A 21,010-nucleotide genomic window follows, 5' to 3' on the forward strand; every position below is an offset into this window, starting at 1 on the left:
AAGCACAGAGGCAAATTAATGGCACCTGTCCTGACAATGTTAAAAATAAAGGGCTTAAAAAATAATGAGGCTTGTGGCAGTTAAGTACACAAAAAAGAGCCTGGAGTAGGACACACAAAGAGATCAGTCGTAAGCGTAGCATGAGTATCGGCTGAGTATGTGCTTAACGCCTTCTGCACAGGGGCTGGGATGGACCCCTATCTTAAAGCACAGGGGTACTTCCAAAAGAGACATCACCCAACAGCAAAGGCCTCGAGTCCTGGGAGCTTCCGAAGAAAAAGGAAACAGAAGAGAATGAGGAGTGGTCTGCCAAACCCCAAAATTCAGGGAGTGTGGGCTGAAGGGCAGCCTTTCTCTGTGGCTGTTCCATACCACACTGTGCCAGGATCGGTTCCAGGAAGCAAGAGCCACCATGAGATGGTCTGACTCAGCCTCACCCCTTAGAAATCAGATTCCAAAACCCAGACAAACAGATAAGCAATACGGATGGGCAAGTGCTGAGTCAAGTCTAACCTGGGTCCCTGGCAATTCAAGAACTGCGCTTGTTTGTTTTTCCTTCATGCAGGGATCTAGCCCAGGGCTCACACATGCTAGGGGAGTGCTCTATGGAGCTACATTCCTGGCTTCACTGTGTTTTAAAATTCAGCAGTCTCCCTTGAATATGGCATAAGAAATAATACTCATCTACCTAGAGCGCCTGAAAAATCTGTTTTGGAAGAGTGAGAAACAAAGGGAAGACAGCTATGACCTGAACTGGGTGAGCAGGAATGTTGTATACAACATAATATCTCATTATCACAAACAATAAAAAGCGAGTCAGATATCTTGAAAATCATATTATAAAAATATCTACATTAAAATTTTAGCCTGAAAGCTGTAGCTTCAATTTTATAAAAAGGCAATCTCTGAAAGGATCTGGCTCAGAAATATACAAACATTACACAACAGATATCAAAGTAAGACAGTTCAAAAAGCATCTTAGGGGATATTGCAACTGGCCTGTCTTGAAATAGAATTAAGTATTTTTATTGCATAGCAGAAAATGAGGTCACTTCATTTGCATAATACTGCAACTTTTTAGATGGAGAGATGCCATTGGGTACTTATGAGAAAACACTTTGGAATTCAGAAGCCGACTTCTACTTTGTCCAAATCAGTATCCAAGTGGCGTCTGAGCTGCTTGTAACCTTGGGCTTCAATTCCATTCCACCACCACAAGCAGATTTCAGATATGCCGCTGGCAAAGCAGAATTCATAAGTTGTAGCAGCCACCCTAATGGGGGCAGGGAGGCTTCACCTGCACAGACTGGAGAGTACGTCTGAGAAAGAATAGTACTTGGGATGGAAAGAGCAATTTGGGGATGGCATCTGTGGGCAGCTAGAGCATATTGGCTTTTTGGTGGTGACATACCAGTGTTCTAGTCCCCATAAAGATGTGTGAGGATGAAACAAACATGTCAGCAGCACTACCCACAAAGGCAGCACCTCCTGGGAAGAGAGACATGAGGTGGAACCAACAGCAGGACCCAACCTCAGGAAACTCAGCTGGCTTTCAGGGAGGGCTCCTTTCTGGGAAGATGACACACAAAATCTAGCCTTCCCCACATAAGCATAAAAGCTTAGCTTCTTGGTGGTGGGGAAGAGGGTGGGGAATCCACTTTTCATTTAAAATAGAGAGTTTGTGTGACAGCAGCATCCGACCCTCACTCAGCCTCATTGTCACATGTACCCTAAACCAGTCCCGAGAGGGAGGAGAGGCACCTGGAATAAAGAGCTCATTCTATCAGCTTTAAGCCAGAGCTAGGCAAAGCTCCCAAATCACAGCTATCCCCTTAGCTTCCTGTGGGTGTGAAAGTGTTCTTCAGACTCAAGTCCCACTTTCCTAGACCACAATTTCCAATGTGGGAACTTTGGAAATCATGTGGCTTTTAGGTTATTTTTTAATGTAAATGATTCTATGTACCCTCAAATATCCTCCTCCAGATTACTGAACTTTTATCATTAATAATTTTTCAAACTCCTCTTTTAAAAATGCAAATATCCCTGGGAGAGACCTCAAATCCAGGGCCCACTGCCATCTCCTCCCCTGTAGAAAAAGCAAAAGGGGGTGGAGTCCTGGAGATTAGGAAGGGTTTACAAACCCTGAAAAGCATAAGAAAAGACAAGGATATGGAAACAGACTTGACCATCTTCACAAAGTGCCAAGGCTCTCTCCAGTGGTCTACTCCTTGGCAGTCATCCATGTCCTTCTGAGGCACACAGGGACAACCCTATCTCTGGGTTTGTTGCAAGGGTGAACTTTTACTTATCCTCCAAACAAGGACACCTGTGAGTAAAATGGAGTGCTATGAAGAATGATGCCTGGATAATAAACATAAACAGGTGCTATGTTGTCCTAGGAAAACCCAGAAATAGGGTCTCTCTCTCTGAGCCCATGTTGGAGAAGGACTGAATCTTTACCACTTTGGTTATTTTGTTTATTTGTTTTTTCTTGTATAATTTTTATCCAGTGTGATACCTGGGGTTTCTCTGAAGAATTTGTATTCCCTGTGGAAGAGACACAAAATCTTCCAAACCTGTAATACATGACTTCAAAGATCAGTGGCCCAGATACAAAACTAGACAGTTCTCATCTGCTTCCTAAAGCCCAAGGAAGACTGGCCAGTGAGGAGCATTGGGAACCTGTCTTATCCCTGCTTAGTATCCAGAGGACAGGCAGCTTCAAGAAGGTCCAGCTCTTCCATAGAGCTACAGCAGTCAAGTGGCCTTTGTGGGCATGGTCAGATGCCTGCCCCATGGCAGTTACTTCTGGACATTTCCATCCTGTCCAATGAGACCTCCAAAAGACAGCAGTTCAGGTAATCTTACAGTCACTGGGACAAATCCAGAGAGAGGTTTCTGTGATTTGAGTTTTAGCATGGTGGAAAGGTCAGTAGTAAAGAAATCCAGTAGACTATCACACATCCTCAGCCCAAATGAGTGAAAAACCATCTTTCTTTTCTTCTTTCTTTCTTCCTTTTTTTCTTCCTCTTCCCCCCCCCTCTATTCTCTGTTGTCCCTGAAGAAACACAAAAGACCCTAAGGTGCTGCTGGGAACCTCAGGAGCCCCCCTGCTCAGGGTGGAGGCCAAAGCACCTAGGGGGAAGGGCAGGAATGGGTAATCAGTGTCAATACTATGAGGAATGCCATCAGTCTGCCAAGTCAGGGAATGGAGGTGCTCGACCACCTGGAACCTGCCAGTGCATTGAATCCAGTCACCATGGCCCGGAGTTCCAAGTCACAGGTAGCTCCGCTCCCCCTCCACCTCTCAGCAGTGAGAGTTTGGGTCACAAGGACTTGTGGATCACAGCAACACCTAACATGAAAGGGGAAGGAAATTACCATTTTAGATTTTCCAAAATTATTCAGTTCCAAGGAATTCATAAATCTAAGCCACAGCCCAGGAGAATGGATATAAGTTTTATTCAGATACTGAAGTTGTCTGTGGGCTCAGGCAGATAGCAGCTGGCTGTTGCCCACTCTACCAGCCAAGTTCTAGCAAGACATTTGAACCCAGAAGCACAATCCTGCAAATACCCCAGGTCATTGGCTGCATCCTACACCATCATATAATCATCTAGTGTTGTGCAATCCCCTTCCTCCCTTAGCTTAAGGATGCTCAGCACCCTCACTGGGAACCCGGAGGCCCTGCACAGTTCAAAATCTGTATTACTGTAAGAGAAGTGATGGGTGATTTATGTTTTCTTCCAGAAGATAATGAAATGAATGGAAAAAGTGGTAGACTGACTTTGAAGAATAAAAGCTAAATTCCAGTCCTAGTTCTGCTACCAGTCCTGCACTGTGGCCCTTGGCAAGTCCATTCAACTCTCAAGGCTCAGGGCCATATGATTAAATATCGTTTTACTAATGGAACTTTTCAGTGCTAAATTCTCTGCTTGAATACACACTCCAGACATGTGTATATGTTTTTTTTAAATAAAACTGAACCATTGTCAGCATTTTGTAAATCCATAAGTGACCCAAAATTTCACTGTAATAGACTGACACCATGTGGAAGGTGTGACAGGTTGAGTCAGAAACTGACTTGGCATCTTTTTACTTGTTGTCTTCTACTGTAGACAGCAGCTAGTTATGAGCTTAGCTTCCCAGTCTACCTTGCAGCTAGACATGTCATGGGGTTGAGCCCTTGCCAGTGCGATTATAAATGTAAGCCTGCCAGTGCTGGAAGGACAGGCTTGTCCTTGTCCTACTTGGGATGCTCATGAAAGGCCCACAGGGTGGCAGCAGCAGTAGCAGCTAGTGAAAAAGCTGGCAGAAGAGCACTGAGAACAGAAACCTGGTTCTCTGACAACACTCTGGGCCACAAGGCCAACTGTGGACTTCTTTCTACCTGAGACAAATACATTCCTTCCTTAATAGGCAACCATCTATCAGGTTTTCCGGCACCTGCTGCTAAACACAATCCTAACTTAAAACATGTCCACAGGTAAGATGGTTACTGCAACCTTAGTTAACATATTCTCACAACTATAAAATGTGCTGGTTGGACAGGCATGGTGGCGCACGCTTGTAATCCCCGCGCTTGGGAGGCTGAGACAGGAGGATCACACAGGTTCAAAGCCAGCCTCAGCTGGCTTAAGAGACCCTGTTTTCAAATAAAATAAAAATAGGTCTGGGAGTGTAGCCTGGAGGTAGAAGGACTCTAGGTTCCATCTCCAGTAATGAATAAATGAATAAATAAATGAATGAATAAATGAATGAATGAATAAATAAATAAATAAATAAATATAAAATGTGCTGGTTGAAGATGAGATTAAAAGAATGTTGCTAAAAGAAAGCCTAGGATACCTAATAGGAGAGATTCTGTGAAAATATCGCTTCTTGTTAATCCTGGATAAAAATGCAGACATGGATGCTTGAAGGCGGGAGGCATCTGGGTCCAGACAGAGAGGTACCAACTGACCTTGAGAGCATCTCACTTGAACTGTGGACATCCCTTTCATAAAGCAGCAATTTTTTTTTTTTTTTTGTGGTTGCTGGGGTTCCTGGAAGCCCTTCTACCTCCGGGCTACAATCCCAGACCTATTTTTACATTTTTATTTGGAAACAGGGTCTCCTAAACCAGTGCGTGCGGCTGGCTTCAAACCTGCGCGATCCTCCTGTCTCTGCCTCCCAAGCGTGGGGATTACAAGCGTGCGCCACCTTGCCTGGCGATAAAGCAGCAATTTTTTAAAGCAGGTTCCTATTTTGTTTTTTTTTTTATATAAGCTTTATCTTTTTCTTATAAAAGTGATACATTTTTTATTATTAAAAATTAGAAAACACAGAAGAACACAAAGAAAATAATCTTTAATCTCTCCACATGAAGAGAACCATTATCTTTTTAGAATACTTCTGAGCTTGTAACAGTAATCACAATCACTTACTGAAAGGTGAGGTCCTGCTAAGCATTTTACACATATTATCATATTTCATTTTTCACAAGAACCCTCAGAGTCTCAATGATCTTGCATTCTCATTTTACAGACAGGCAGCAAAGATCTGGTCAGATTGCATAACTGGCCCAGATACCCCAGACAAGTGTCAAAGCGGATTCAAATTCAGATCTAACTCCATTATCCATTTCTAGAAGCAGTAGCTATTTAGCCCCCCACCCCACCCCAATACAGGACTACAGGACTGAACACATGTGGCACATACAGCTTTGCATCCTCCTTTAACCTAACAGTCAATTACGTTTTCTGATGACATTAAAAATATGCTCCTTGCCGGGCGTGGTGGCTCACATTTGTAATCCCCGCGCTTGGGAGGCGGAGACAGGAGAATCACGCAGGTTCAAAGCCAGCCGCGCTGGCTTAAGAGACCCTGTTTCCACATAAAAAAGTATAAAATAGGTCTGGGAGTGTAGCTCAGAGTCAGAGGGCTTCCAGGAACCCCAGTACCACCAAAAAAAAAAAAAAAAATGCCCCTTATGTAAGCATTCTATAGATTTATTTCCCTCATGTAACACATTAAGTAGTTCTATTTTTGCTATTATAATCAATACTCTAATAATTTTGTCCATAAATTTTTGCATTTCAGAGAATCTTCCTAGATTTTAAGATAACAGGCTCACTCATTCAATGGATTTGAAGGCAAAATTGCATGTTTGTCTCCTTCCCACCCACTTTTGGAGTGAGTAAAGAATAAAAAAGGCACATGAAATCTTCTACCCTTCCCTCTCATTAGGGAACCTGGGGGCTAAAGGGGAATCCCTCCCCTCCCATGCCTTACTGTCTCTTCCCAGAAGATGCCCAACTCTTCTTGCTGTAGCTTCAGAAAGAAAATGATGGTGCTTATGATTACCTACTAAAGTCTTTTATATTTAGCAAAGAAAAATGTGACAAGGTGAAAAAAAAGGCCTAAAGGAAGAAAAAAGTGAAGGAAGTTTAGTGTGTTAGAAAAATGTGGTAAGAACCTCTCGGAGCCTGCAGGGCACAAGCAAAGATTGGCCTTTCATTATAAATGGGAAGGAGAAGGTGTGTACTAAATGTGGTTCTTAAATACTTAGGATAATGCCTGGCACCTTTGTGTGCTCAATAAATGTATGTTTGGCCTAACTATTCCAGTTTCTGGAGGACCAAGCATAAGAAACTGGCTTCATCATGGATATGTGTTTGCTTGTCTCCCAGTGAGGCCTCTGACCTCAACATCAACTCTGATGCCACTCTCAGTCCTGCACCTCACAAACCCCATCACGCAGTCTGCAGGAGACAGCCTCCACCCTGGCCTCATGCACTGTGCCTCCCAGCCTCTTGCCCTAATCCTGCGGTGGCATATTATATGGCTCAGAAGTTAGACTTAGGTTTGAATTCTGACTTTGCCATTTATTAGCTTGTGTGGCTTTGGCAAGTTATTCAAACTCTCTAAAACTTGGATTCATCATCTGTAAAATGGAAGGATCTGGGCCCATTCATCCTGAGGGCTGCTGAAAAAAAGAAGCAAGTGTAAACACTACACCTAACACACCATTTGAGGGCACTGAGAAGGCCCACAGCAAAGAGCCGGGCTGTGGCCCACTCTCAAAGTTTAATGGGAAGAGGTCCCTGACTCTGAGGTTGTCACTGCTTGGTCATGTCATGTCAGAGCTGTATAGTGCATTCCAGCCACAACTTGTGTGTAAGTCATCTTGTATTTCTCCTTGTTCTGGGAAAGCAGGTCTTATCTTTTTAACTCAACCTCTAGAGATCAAGAACTGTACTTCATGCCACCTGAAGTACAGCCTGGTACAAAATAAACCAAGATGCTAAAATCTTTGGTCACAGTTTAGATATTGGAAATGGCTCCCTGGAACAATGCATTAAGAATTCCAAGGTGACATTCAGGTTCACAAGGAAAAAAGTGTCAGTTATGGGCATCTATTCTAGGCAGAGTAAGGAGCAGTAGCCATGTGACAATGACCTGCCACCCTGGAGGAAGCACTGAGTCCCAAGGTAAGGAAGATCATACCCCCTCCTGCCACCCATGCCCTGAGGTGGAGGGCCTTGGGTGGGTGAAGCTGGACACACAGACCTGCATAGCTTCGTCCTGTGCTCATGTTGGTTGGTAGCAGCGTCCATTTGTCAGTGATGGGATTGTAGTACTCCACCGAAGCCAAGTTGCAGGATCCGTCATCACCTCCAACCACATACAGGAGCCCATTCACTGCACAGACCCCTGGGAGTCCAAGAGAAGCCACATATGTTACTACAGCAGAAGATGGGGATGCAGATGGCCCTGAGCTCTACCCCCACACCCTAACCTTGACATTGGACAAATGGAGATTTGACTTTGCAGGTCTCAGTTTGCTCAACAGAGGCACATGATGCCCAGAGCCATTAGGCTCTCAGGATCTTCTTTTCTAACAAGGTCATTTTTCTCCCCAAGGAGTTTCTTCCAAGAGCTCTGTGAGTCAGGGCCCTCTTTATGGAGCACTGTGCATGGTGTACAGACACCCCATACACACACCTACTCTTACCTGCTTCATTTCATTACTTGCAAATGCCCCTGATAAGCCATATGTTATAACTATCCTGTGTGGTGCTAATGGTGTATCTGTAATCCCTTCCTCAGATGGGTGATCTAAATCTACACAGGTTCCGAGGGTCCAGGTTTTCCTCCTATTCTGATATCAGAGTGAGCTTGTTGGGGGCATGGTCTCATGAAGTGGGAAATGAAGGATAGTAAAATGTAATTTTTGTTCATCAAGACTTTAAAAGGCCATAGCTCAATAAAGTTTGTATTTTTGCAAAATTAGATTTAAGGGATTGATGATACTCTAAAAGGTATTTTAATCTATAAAAGATTAAAATAATGTATAAATTTATTGTTCAAATTATGAGGTAGCCATTTAAAATAATATGTGAGTAAATTTAGTGTTATAAGATATCAATAAAAGATGAAGTTTTTTTAAAGCAGGTTATAAAACAGTGGTATTTCACTTTATTAAATAAATAGAAATATCTATATGTGAATATTTATATATTCTCACATTTACATTTAAACTTAATTCTCAGCCTCCAGATAGTCTACTGCCTTAAAGGTTCTGTAATTCCTTGCTTATGTGTCTTAAGGCCAAATGTCAAGTTATATCACAGCAGGCTTAGGCCAGAAGTAAGTCAATAAACTTCCTTTATATTAATACTTCCAACAAATCAGCCACAAATGGGCTTAAAAAACGGGTAATATGAGAATAAAGGGAAAAAAATCTTCTTGAAAAAAACCTGTTTGTCTTTCCAGCCTGGGAGGGTGGGCTCGGCCAATACTTTCCCAAAGCAAAGAAACATAAAAGATATACCAACACAGGACATGACCCAAAGGGCAGTGCTTAGAGAAAATAGCTTGATAGGGTTGTCAGGCTCCAATAAATACAAACCTAAATACTCTAGGGTAACTCAGTATTACTAGGAGGACGGAAGGTGGGGGAGAAGAAGAGGGAGGAAGACAGGAAGTATAAACAAGAGAGTAATGGAGGTAGCTCCCTGGAGACCAGCCAAGGTGGGCTCTCTCTGGAGCAAAGGAACTACATTCAGGGGAAGCAAGAGGCTCTAGCCAGACATGGGCAAAGGAAAGGCAGAACCCACATGCACACTGTGCTACCAGCAAAGCCATTGGGCAGGGGCACTGTGTGCAGGAAAAGTCACCACCCTTCACTGGGGAGAAGGGACCAATCTGCATCTAAATGGGGGGCCCCCCAGAAAGAGCTTTCTGGGTCCTGAGGTCTTCCCTCCCCTACCCAAGGGCACACTTGACAAATAGTGACTCCTGTTTAAGATACAAGCTCAGTTTGAGAACCTGTGAGTATCCCCCTCTCCTCATTTAGAGCTACTATGCACAGGAAGAAAAGACCCAGGACAGTTGGGCATGGTGGCACATGCTTATAAATCCCAGTTCTTGGGAGGGTAAGACAGGAGGATCACAGGTTTTCTGCCAGCCTCAGCAACTTAGTGGGGCTCCCTGCAATTTAGTTGAGACCCTGTTTAAAAATAAAGAATAAAATAGGGATGGAGGTATAGCTTGGAGGTAGAGCACCCCAGGGTTCAATCCCCAGTAACAACAACAACAAAAAAGATCCAGGACCCCAAAGGGGAGAAGGAAAGAGCAGCTGTATTACCTGCATTGCGCCGGCACATGTTCATGTCTGCCACCTGCTTCCAGGAGTTTGTTCCAGGATCATAAACCTCAACACTCTTCCTCACCAAGGGTCCATCATGCCCACCTGTGGCATACAGCTGTCCACTGAGCACCCCAACCCCTGAAAGGCAGAGCATAGTGTTTCAGCTTCAGGCTGGCTCCAGGAACTAGAAACCAGGAGGCCCAGTGTCCAGTCCTGGATGGCCATCACCCACAGGGTGACCTGGGGAATGCTGTTTTGTCTCCCTGGACCTCAGTGTTCACATGTGTAAAACAAATACAATGGTACCCTGCCTGTTGTGTCTTAAGATGGGAAAGCTTGAAATACTGAAAAGTAAAGCAAATATGACCTCATTTCTGTTTGAAAAATATAAATATATATGTCTATACTTATATGGGGTAGGGGTAGAAGACTGAAAGAAATCTACCAAAATATTAAAAGTAGTTACTTCAGGGCAGTAAAACCATATTTTTTTCTGTTTCCTTTTTTGCTTACCTATATTGTCTTCTTTTCCAAAAATGCTGTATTATTTATACTACTCAGCTTTGTATAACTTGAGGGAAAAAAAAAAGAGTTAAAAGTTGAAACTAGCCAGGCGTGGTGGCGCACACTTGTAATCCCCACGCTTGGGAGGCAGAGACAGGAAGATCGTGCAGGTTCGAAGCCAGCTGCTCTGGCTTAAGAGACCCTGTTTCCAAATAAAAATGTATAAAAAATAGGTCTGGGAGTGTAGCCCAGAGGTAGAAGGGCTTCCAGGAACCCCAGTACCACCAAAAAAAAAAAAAAAAAGTTGAAACTAGTGACATAGCAGGTATGCTGAGATTATAAGTAGGGAGATTTCCCTGCTAGTCTTGTAACCAGAAGCTTTTCTTTCTCCTATATAGTAGGGTACATTAGACTACTGATGGGGTGGATAAGCCTGAGATGAATGCTAAAAAGATATAATTTACAAGTTTAAATGCAATCTTTTAAAAACCTTTATGTGCAGCCAGGTTTCAAATCCAAAGATTGAATCTATAGAATATAAACTTCATAAGGACAAGGGCCGTGTTTGTCTTGTACTTGCTGGGTGTCCTGTGCCCTAGTGGTGGTAGGTTCCCAGCAGATACTATTTCAATGACAAAGTATGTAAAACCTTCTCCAGCAATTACTGTAGAAAAATAAATGGTTTCTATCAGTTGCCCTAGATTAACAGCAGATGGTGCTATTGTACCAACAATGGCTAGCTAACAGCTGTGTGTTTAATGCAAGTCAGTGGATGCCAAAGCTGCCTCACCTTCCCTTCCTATGGGCTGGGCAGAAACTAGCACGGGGGGTGGGGGTGGGGGGGTTACCAGCGTCCCCCACCCCACTGAGGAAGCAGGCAGCCCCCAGAACTCAGGGGCATCAGTACCCCAACAACTCTGCCATCCCCTCCACAGCCAGATCCATGCAGAGGTCTCCTGGCCCTGGAGCAACAGGGGCTCTGGGCACTTCAACAGGCCTCGGTTAGCCAGAGGACAAGATCTTTGGTCTCTGGGCTTTCAATCACCAAAAAAAAAAAAAAAAAAAAAACCACTCACCACAACAAGTACAGGGGTTCTCAAGTCCAGAGGTCATCTTCCCCAGCCTGGGGAAGGTGAAACACAAAGAAGGGTAGGCCTGGATGCCTGAGGCCAGGGCTCTGAGAGGAACCTAAGGGAAGAGCACGCTCCCTGCGTCCAGGACTCCCAGAGACACGGGCAGTGAGGCAGGCCTGGGGAGTGATGGCCACCTAGCAACAATCTGCAAGGCAGTGTGCACGGAGAGACCATTTCATTCACAAGGACGCGCCTGAGCGCGCCTGAGCTTTCCAAGGCAAGCAGAAGTTCTCGCTTCAGCAGAGTGCCTCATCACACTGCTGGGAGCAGAAGGCAGCTCAGTGTGTACAGCCCATTCCTGCTGAGCAGTTCTCCAGCGTGGCCTTGAACACCTGTGTGCATGCTCAAGCCACACTTGGAGGACTTCTAGGAAATACAAACAAGACTCCACTGACACTAGGAACCTCAACTACTAAAAGGAAAGAATCATGGAATTTAGAACTGAACCAGTCATTAGGAGAGATCTATTGCAACCTGCTCATTTCACATCTGAGAAACCAAAGGCCAGAAATGGAAAGGACATGTCCAAGGTCAGATGGCAAATTAGAGCAGACCTAGCACTAAAGTGCAGGTTTCCTGACCTCCAGGCATTTGTTCCACACTCAGGAAAGGCAAATCTGTCATGACCAGCAAAAACAAGTGTCCTAAAAATAGCACTCCAAACACAACTGCTTCTGAAGAGGGATTGCACAGGTTTTTCTTTTACAACCAGTAGACATATAAAGGTTCTTGAAAAATATTAAAATAGCATAATTTTTAAGGAATGATAAAGAAGTGGTCATGTTTTGGGTACTATAAAGTGAGATCACAATTCAATTTCCAAATATATAGAGAAGGAGGAAGAAGAGATAACACTGTGGGGAAGCCTCCCAGCTGTGACTCCCTGCCCAGAATTCCACAGCTTTCACTAGCCCCAGAATGGGAATCAGTAACCACATACCACATACAGAACCACGTCCTCGTCCCTGCCTGCCCTCTTATGCCCTGCTGGTGGGCCCCTAGGATGATGTGAGACAAAGCAGAGAGGAGAGGCTATTGTTGAAGCTCCTGAAAGATCCCAAAGGACCACAGAAGAGCCTGGTCTTCTCACAAGAAGCAGAAGTAGAAAATCATTAGGGATCTTATTCTTCCCACACTGGGGGAGGGGGCTGAGGTGAGCAAAGATGGGACAAGGGAGGCTCATATTTGAAGGCTTATCTGCAGATATGAACACCAATATGTTGTCTTTCAACCCACAAAACAGGAACTTCAGATAGGCACACCAGGCTCTGACTAAAGCCTGACACAGTAGTGCTTTTTCTACTACTTCACAGGAATAATTTTGGGATTAAGAGAGCTAACTTTGGAAAAAGAAACCTAATTCTACCAGTTATAATTTTATGAGCTTGGCCAAATTACTCAACCTATGGTAAACTTACTTTCAAAATCTGGTAAGTGGTATCAATATTGTTTCTACCTTTTAGGGTTAAGACACTGGGGCATAGAATGTGTGTATTGGGACAGTGCCTGACACATAGTACGTCTGCACTTTCAAGAGATGTAGCCCTCCACAGAAACAGACAGGATGATGAGAAAGAGAACATTATTTCTTTCATTCCCTAGCAAAGGGATCCCCTGGGAAACATTGATTTATAAGCACTGTGTCTAACCACAAGGTGCTAATGGGGTTATATACAGTAAAGAAAAGAAGGGAGTAAAATATAGTGTTAAGTTGTTAGACTCAAGACCCAGCTGTACACCAAACAAACATAACCTGTACCCTGAGCCCCCATACCTGCACCACTGCGGCGGGTGCTCATGTCCGCCACATATATCCACTCGTTGGTTGCTGGATTGTACTGCTCCACGGTGCTCAGGCACTGGCGGGAAGCCCCATCATAACCCCCAACAGCGTACAGCTTCCCTGAAACAGACAGAGCAGCTGAGGGCAGTGCCAGAATGCCAGCATGGAAAGAGAACTTGGCTGATGCTCCACCTTTAACCCAATCGGCTTTTTGGGCCCCCTTCCTCCAGAGGACTACCAACTGACCCCACCCCCAACTCAGCCAGGGAAAGATATTTCACATTTTTATGTTGCTCTTAACCCATGAGCTTTTCATAAGTGATTCCAAACCTCATTCTAAATAAATACCCTGAATATAGTGCAAACCTATAACCTGGTACCACTAGGGCTCAAAAAGTTCTTTCTGGTGAACTAGGGCAAAACTTCTCTAGAACAAAGCACCAGTATTTGGATAGATGAAGAGATAGAGGGCTCTCAGCTTTAATCACATGGGAAAATATGGAAAAGTATTCTTCAGTGAGAAGCCAAATCTATCTTGGCCACGGTTTCCATTTCTTCCATTTCTCTGGCAGATCAAATCTGTGGACAGAGTGTTCTATGTACATTCTGCTGAGGTGGCTGTAACTTTCCTGCAGACTACCCTATGATCTCTGAGCCATGCACAAGAGACCTGAAGCATGATTACCTTTTTTAAAATAAAAATACCACTAAGCTATTATCCAAAAGCATCACTTCCTGCTGGGGCTGGGGACTAGGAATAAGGATGGACGAGGAAGCAGAAAATTGATATTTGAGCCAGGTGTGGTGGTACACTCCTGTAATCCTGGTATTTGGGAGACAGGAGGATCACAGGTTCGAGGCCAGCCTTAGCAACACAGAAAAACCCTGTTTCAAAACAGAAAAATAAAAAGGGCTGAGGGTTCAATCCAGTACAAAAAGAAAAAATTGCTATCTGAGTTGTTTGAGAACATAGATTACACAGATTTAAATATTTTGGGCTTAACAGTTAGTCTTAGAATGCAATGGGATAGTCCTTTCTGTGGGGGTGGGAAGGAGGAGCCCTCACCTGTGGGCCTCCAATCTATGGAGGACCATGAGTTACAACAAGGGTCTTATTCACTAGCTGTAGGCTAGACAAACACCACCAAATGCAAATTATTTTAACAGGATCACCTAATCAATGCATTTTTGGGTCATCATGTTTTCCTAACACCAAAACTACACTTAGTGTGTAAAAACCTGCAATTTTTAAGTTAGAAAGATTGTTAGGATGAAAACTTTGCTCTACCCTCAGGGCTACTGATGTAGCAGATATAAACTTATTTTTCTATTGTCACTGAGCTTGGTTTGGTTTTCTGCCCCCAGAGTCCTCTCAGACCTTTCTAGAAGGGATTCCTCTTCCCCAGTTCTGTGCTCACCAAAGTAAGAACAGCAGCAGCAAGAACAAAAACTGAGCAGGTGCTCCGGGGTCTCAGCCACTCACTTGGTGTGTTGGTTCGACGTGATGTCTCTGCACACATGCTCTCGCTGTATGGGAGCTGCTGCGCACATTCTGGCCCTCACTGTCCCTTCCCTGAGGAGAGGGCTTCCTGACATCCAGGAGCACAGTACTCTAACCTCTCCCATGTCTGTTCTGTGCCATTCAGACTACACAGCTGTGGTAAGGAGATGATAAGGGATGGAGGAAGGCAAGCAGCAGGGAGAGCTGCATGTACGCGGCTTCAGAGAAGCAGAACCCACTTCAGTCCTTCCCTCCATACTTCCCCAGAGCTGTCAAGTGAACCTGCTGCTGCCCCAGGGGTGACCCAACAGCTCACAGAGCTTCAGACTCAGGAGGATCAGGAAAAACAAACTGCCACGCTCTCCTCCATCTCCACAGGACAAGAGAGTACTTCTTCCTCATAAAGGACATGCTCACAAAAGCCTTTGTGAAGGGAAGTATTTTAAATTACTACCATTAAGGCACCTTCTCTAACCCCCATTATCCATTCCAACCCTGCATCAGCTTAAAAAAAATACCCACTCAATGTTTCTCTTGGAATCTATTAACCGAGATTTGCTATTTTTAACCCCTGGTCTATTGTTTGGTATTCCTGGCTAAAGAGCAAGGGGAAAAATTGGAAAGTGGCTAGACTTACATTTATATTTAGCAGATAAATCAACTTCTGTACCACCAAGAGGATGAGATGGCAAGAAACTATCTTGATAGGACAAAATCCTTGGACTCACTAAAATGACTTGTTCAGGATGTTGGAATTATATACCTTTAAGTGAAAATGTAAACTACACAAAACTGGTACAGTAAAAGAATATTTCTATTAATGTCTAACTCACTAAGTCACTCTACCCAAAGCATACTTGCACCTGTGTGTTCTTGAGTGTATATGAGAAAGTGTGTGTCTATGTATGTGTCCAAATGAACAGATATTCCAGCTAAATCCCTACATCTGGCCAGGGTAATGAGTCAATGTTGTCCTGTTAATTCTAACATTTGGTTCAAATAATACTCTATGCCTTAGCTCCTTAAATTCACACATATTAACTCCTACCTATGAGGTCTGCCAGTGCTCTGAAGGAGTGTGGCACAGCACAAGAGTACTGGGCCAGGAGTCAGAAGGCCTGCATTGAGAACTTGCTGTGCTATTTACTCTCAGTGTGATGTGGAGTGCATGACTTAACCTCTCTGGGACTGTTTCCCCATCCAGAAAACAGAGAAAATCTGAGCTATGCTTATCTTCTTCAGAAAGGTTTTTGGGGAAAAATAAGAATTTAAAAGCCTACTGTGCGATGGCCTACTGTGCAATGAAGACTGCCACCTCGACACTCTCCCACCTCGCCCCACACCCTCTTCCTGACCAGCTTGCCCTGAAGACAGTTGACCTGGGAAGAGGTGCCCACCCTTCTCATGTCTCTGCAGACATTCCATATATGAATTATATATGGAATTATATTATATTATGGAATTAACAAAATTAACTAAGCACAATTAACTCTCATACCCACATCACATTCCTGGGTTGTATATTAATTCTGAATTTCTTGATTTCTTCCCCTCGCATCTTTGGCAAAAATATTGACCAATGGCCAAAGAAGCAGGCTGGCCTTACCCTCCAGGCTCCTCCTCTTTCCCAGTCCATTCTGCCACTTTCAACCCTGAGTCAGGAGCCTCATGTCTCTGAGTTTCTACCCTCTTCATCTGTTAAATTAGAGCAACAGTGACTGACTCTGAGCAGTGATTTGAAGAATGGAGCGACACTGCAGGAAGCATCCAGCACAGTGACAGACCCAGGACAAGACCTGTGGTGACAGAGTTTCTTACCCTCCACGACGCCCACACCCACACTGCTCCGCCGCGTATTCATCGGGGCCACAAAGAACCATTCATTGGTCTTGTAGCTGTAGGCTTCCACTGACGCGAGGCCTGGGGGATAAGACACTTGTTAGATTCCTGTGGCACGGGCCTGGCCTGCTATGTGAGAAACACTGAGGATGGGAGAAAATTCCAAACCCGGGTGCAGAGCTGGCTGTGTGGCTCACTGACACCTCTGCCTCACTATGTGGCCCCTGAGTATCTCCCTGAAATACATCTGTGGTATCCACCAGAGGAATACTAAAACTTGACTCCAAGGGTGTGCTGTGAGAGGATGAGGACATCCCTGCACTGTGCTGCAAATTGCTATGCTCAGGAAAAGGATCTCAACTCCAAGGGAGCCTCAGGTCACCACACTGAACATGCCCACCCTGCTTCCCTTGTCTTCTCCTACCATAGAAGCTGCAAAGCTAAAACTTGCCTTCCTAGATTTCCTTCCAGCTAGGGATGACCAAATCAATGAAACTTAAGCTGAAATCTCATGAGGATTTCTCAAATGATCTTTGCTTTCCCTGCTGCTTGCTATCTAGAACACAAACGTGTTGGCTAGAGTTACAACACATACTGTAATCATGAAGGAAAGGCCAAGAGAATCTTAAAGAACTTGGCCCCAATATCCTTGAGCAACTGGATCAAGTTTTACTCCTGAAACAAGTCTCTCATTGGTAAAACTACAGCTTAGACTTTCTACTAAGAACCAAAATCAAGTCCTAAATGAAACAACGCATACTACTACAGAAGTTCTCTTTATCCCAGGTCCTGCTCAATAAAAACACAGCTTCCAGAGAAGCTAAAGATGCTGGAGTCATTGAGGCAAAAAGAAGGCTGAGAACCATCACCAAATTATAAAGATACAGATGTAAATTCAGAGAAGAAATACTTTTTGTCACCTCCCAGGGTTGGCAGGGGCAGAAAACAATTTTAGTTTAGTAGAGTTGCCATCATCTACTTGGCAATATGAGTAGAGATGAGATCATCTCTGTTAAGTCCATATCCACTAATAGTTAAAAGTGGAATTTGGAAAAAAAAATCCAGGAGCCTGTGGTTGTAAAGCTTTCTTTGCGAAGGCTCTCTCAGTGGGGCTTGGCAAAGGTAATGTGAGTGGGCAGCTTGGCCCTCTGTGGGCTCTGAGCCAAGTCTCTTCTAACTGCTGAGTCTCAGCTCCCTCATCTGCTCAGCTGAGGCTCAAACTAATCCTGAGGTGCTTCCAGCTGGCCACACTATCTTTCTGTCTCATCTGAATAAACAGGCTGGAAACTAGTAATGAAGGAACTCTTTTAAGTATAGGGGTCCTTTCCAGAGTCCTAGAAACCACATTAGATGGGAAGTTCCATTATCCTGTGTGTAAGGCTTGGCTCTGGCCTCAAAAGCAAGGTGAGGAAGGATGGTGCTCTGTTTTGGATCTTGAAAGCCCCCAAAAGTCTATGTGTTGAAGACCTGGTCCCCAGTGCGGTTCTACTGGGAGATGGTAAAACCTTTAGGAGCCTCCTAAGAGGTGCTGGTCATTAAGAGTATGCCCTAATTAAGACGATTGTGTGACCCAGTCTTTTCCTCTCCCTTTTTGCTTCCTGCCTGACAAATTGAACACTTCTGCTCTGCTAAGCACTCCTGTCATGCCATGCTTCTGTGCAGAGGCACAAAGCAATGAGCCAAACTATTTTAGACTAGACACTCCAAACCCTTGAGGCTTTTCTCCTTTTAACTTAACTATCTCAGGTATTTCTTCATAATGAAAAAAAGCTGACTAACACAGATGCCCATGATCCTTGAGTGGTGCTAGAAATGGACATAGCTTAGTCCCAGACTTGGCTTCATGCAGGGTGCATCCTGGACCTACCAGTGCTGCCGTCGAAGCCTCCCACTGCATACAGCAGGTCATTGAGCACCGCCGCACCCAGTGTGCTCCTCCGCTCCTGCATGCTGGCAATGGATGTCCACTGGTCCTTCACGCCGTCATACACATCCACCGTCCGCACCCGCAGTGAGCCATTAAACCCGCCCACAGCATACACGTGACCAGCCATGAACACCACACCTGAGGCACAGGAACCAAGGCATGAAGGTGAGGCCAGGCAGTGGGCTGTTCATGCTGACCATAACAGGTGAGAGCAAGGAAGGCTCACAAATAACTGCAGAAAACAACTTCCAGCTGCAGGGACCTGGAAGTCATGGGGTCCACTAGATTTATTTTCCTATTTGCTTTTTAAATTTTGCTCGATTCAGCCAAGTGTGGTGGCGCATGCTTGTAATCCCTGCACTTGGTAGGCAGAGACAGGAGGATCGCACAGTTTCGAAGCCAGTCTTGCTGGCTTAAGAGACCCTTTTTCCAAATAAAAATATAAAAAATAGGTATCAGGGAGTGTATCCCAGAGGCAGAAGGGTTTCCAGGAACCCCAGTACCACAAAAAAAAAAAAAATTTTTTTTTTGCTTGATTCAAGCAAGTACCTGAATTAGCATGAATTGCTAATCACATTAAGAATTGGCCTTAGAAAGGGGCAACCAGAAACTGTGCAGGCAGGGAAGAGAAGGGCGCCTAAAATGCATAGATGTTTGGGGAAATAAAGAATACCACTATTTTTCCAACAGAGTGAAGACAGCTGGGAAAAGGAAGATGCTGAACTGGGGCTGATGCTGCTCACCTGCTCTGCATCTCCTGGAGGGAAGCTCAGCAATCTGATCCCACCGATCCTCCTCAAAATCATAGCACTCCACGCTGCGGATTGCCTTGGGCGCCTGGCCGCCAACCACAATCATGACCTCCAGAAAGACAAGTGGATGTTAGCTGGCTCTCCCCAACACGATGTTAAAGTGTGATCAACCCCAGGTCCCTCCACATGCTATTGTTCATGGTCTGTGGGTGATATAGGCTGCCAGAGCTATAAATATGGAAATGCTGCCCCTAGTCTCCAAGAGGTATGAATAGTCAAGAAAAGTAGGATAAGCATCTTCTCACAGAAACACAATCCTAAAGACTATACTTCTAAAATGTCCCACTCAGGGCAATGTTTGGGGTACATGAAGCCACTTACAACATCGTCTACAATATCATTACCCTCATGGATTGGGGTTAGGGAACTAAATTTTATAGCAAAACAAACTCAAATGTATTTAGCTACCATCACTGCCAGATACCAGATGAAGTGTGTTGACTGTCATTTGCTTGTCCCATGACCCTGTGAGGTTGATATTATCATCCACATTGACAGATAAGGGAAGTAAAGATAACATGCAAATGGACCAAGGGCACCTAGTAAAAGGTAAAAAAACAGAGACTGAAACCCAAGTCCACCTGAGACAGGATGAAGGAGGCCCCTCTGGTCCTTGCAAACACAGCTTGCATCTCTGTCAAAATGCAGGTCACATTTCATTAGTGGGTCATTAAACCAATATAATTGATTGTGACCAGCATATTTTAAATAAAATAGCACAGAAAATATCATAGCAGGGCATTATTTCATAAAATATCTATCTGTTCTGGTTATACATAGTTGTATGTGTCTTCTGGGTAGCAATTTATATACATTTTTAGAGAATTTATATGCATTTCTTACTGAAGGGAATGGTTGAAAAGGAAGGAAGAGAGGGAGGGGAGGAGAAGAAAGGAAGAAGAGGAAGAAAGCCATTGCTCCAACTATATTAATAGAACTGCAGGGCCCATTATTATGACCTTTGTCACAGGGTATGAAAAATAAAAGTTAAAGTACCAAAGCTACAGTTCACATAATTAATGTTTATATTTGCACTGTTCCCATACCAACATCACTGTCATTCACTGATACACCTTACATACCAATACACTTTACTGAGTAGGGCAGAAGTTGCAGCCAGCCAGCCAATAAAAGCCATAGTATGAGACCATTACCTGTAGCCTGTCTTATTTATTCATTGGTTCTCAAACTTCAGGGAGCATCAGAATCACCCAGAGAGCTGTAAAGTCACAGATTACCAGGCCCCAAACAGTTTCTGACTCACCAGGTCTAGAGTAGGACTGAGAATATGCATTTCTAGCAAGTTCCTAGGTGGTGATGCTGCTGTGTTCTGGTATTGTTACCTCGAGAGCCACTTTTTTTTAACCCATGGCCTGTAGGGATTTCATAATGATCATAACAATATGCCATTTTGCCATTATAAATTATCAATGTGCCTTTTATTTTCCCACAATGTATTTTTGGGGAAGAGGACTGATCAAAAGAAAAGTCCCTGGATTTCACCCCAATACCACACACACACACACACACACACACACACACACACACACACACCAGGGTGCGCATTCAAGAGCACAAACCTCAGGTGGACATTATCCAGTGCATGGAGAGGCAACACCAGAGCAGAAAACCAATCATGCCTCAGGATTCCAGATTCAGGCTCATGTGCTGCCCTTGTGGGTGGCAGCTGATCATCAGTTAGTCCATGATCTGTGACCAAATGCGAGTCACAAAATGCTCAAAGCTCAGAAAGCAGTTCTGACTTCTAGAACACTCCAAAGGAACCCAGGACACACAGGCTACACTTGAGCTGCTGCTTCTTCCAGAAATAAATGGTTTGCATTTAGCTTTCCCATATGCCTTAGCTCAGAGGGTCT

The 21,010-nt window shown here is 44.2% G+C and overlaps 1 protein-coding gene across 1 annotated transcript in view; it reads right to left on the reverse strand.

The window, feature by feature from the left end:
* Positions 1–3,201: 3,201 nt before the first annotated feature.
* Positions 3,202–21,010, reverse strand: part of KLHL3 (kelch like family member 3) — a gene marked incomplete at its 3' end in the record, with an annotated part of 116,021 nt that continues 98,212 nt past the window's right edge. The window contains exons 9-16 of the mRNA XM_080714286.1: positions 19,065–19,182; positions 18,262–18,459; positions 16,374–16,475; positions 13,046–13,174; positions 9,632–9,772; positions 7,552–7,695; positions 4,849–4,933; positions 3,202–3,355 (exon numbers count right to left, since the gene is read on the reverse strand). Coding sequence (XP_080570412.1) covers positions 3,202–3,355; positions 4,849–4,933; positions 7,552–7,695; positions 9,632–9,772; positions 13,046–13,174; positions 16,374–16,475; positions 18,262–18,459; positions 19,065–19,182 — 1,071 coding nt within the window. The remainder of the gene's footprint in view (positions 3,356–4,848; positions 4,934–7,551; positions 7,696–9,631; positions 9,773–13,045; positions 13,175–16,373; positions 16,476–18,261; positions 18,460–19,064; positions 19,183–21,010) is intronic.

This window comes from Muscardinus avellanarius (assembly GCF_963383645.1).
Source record: "Muscardinus avellanarius genome assembly, chromosome: 1".
NCBI classification, from domain to species: Eukaryota; Metazoa; Chordata; class Mammalia; order Rodentia; family Gliridae; genus Muscardinus; species Muscardinus avellanarius.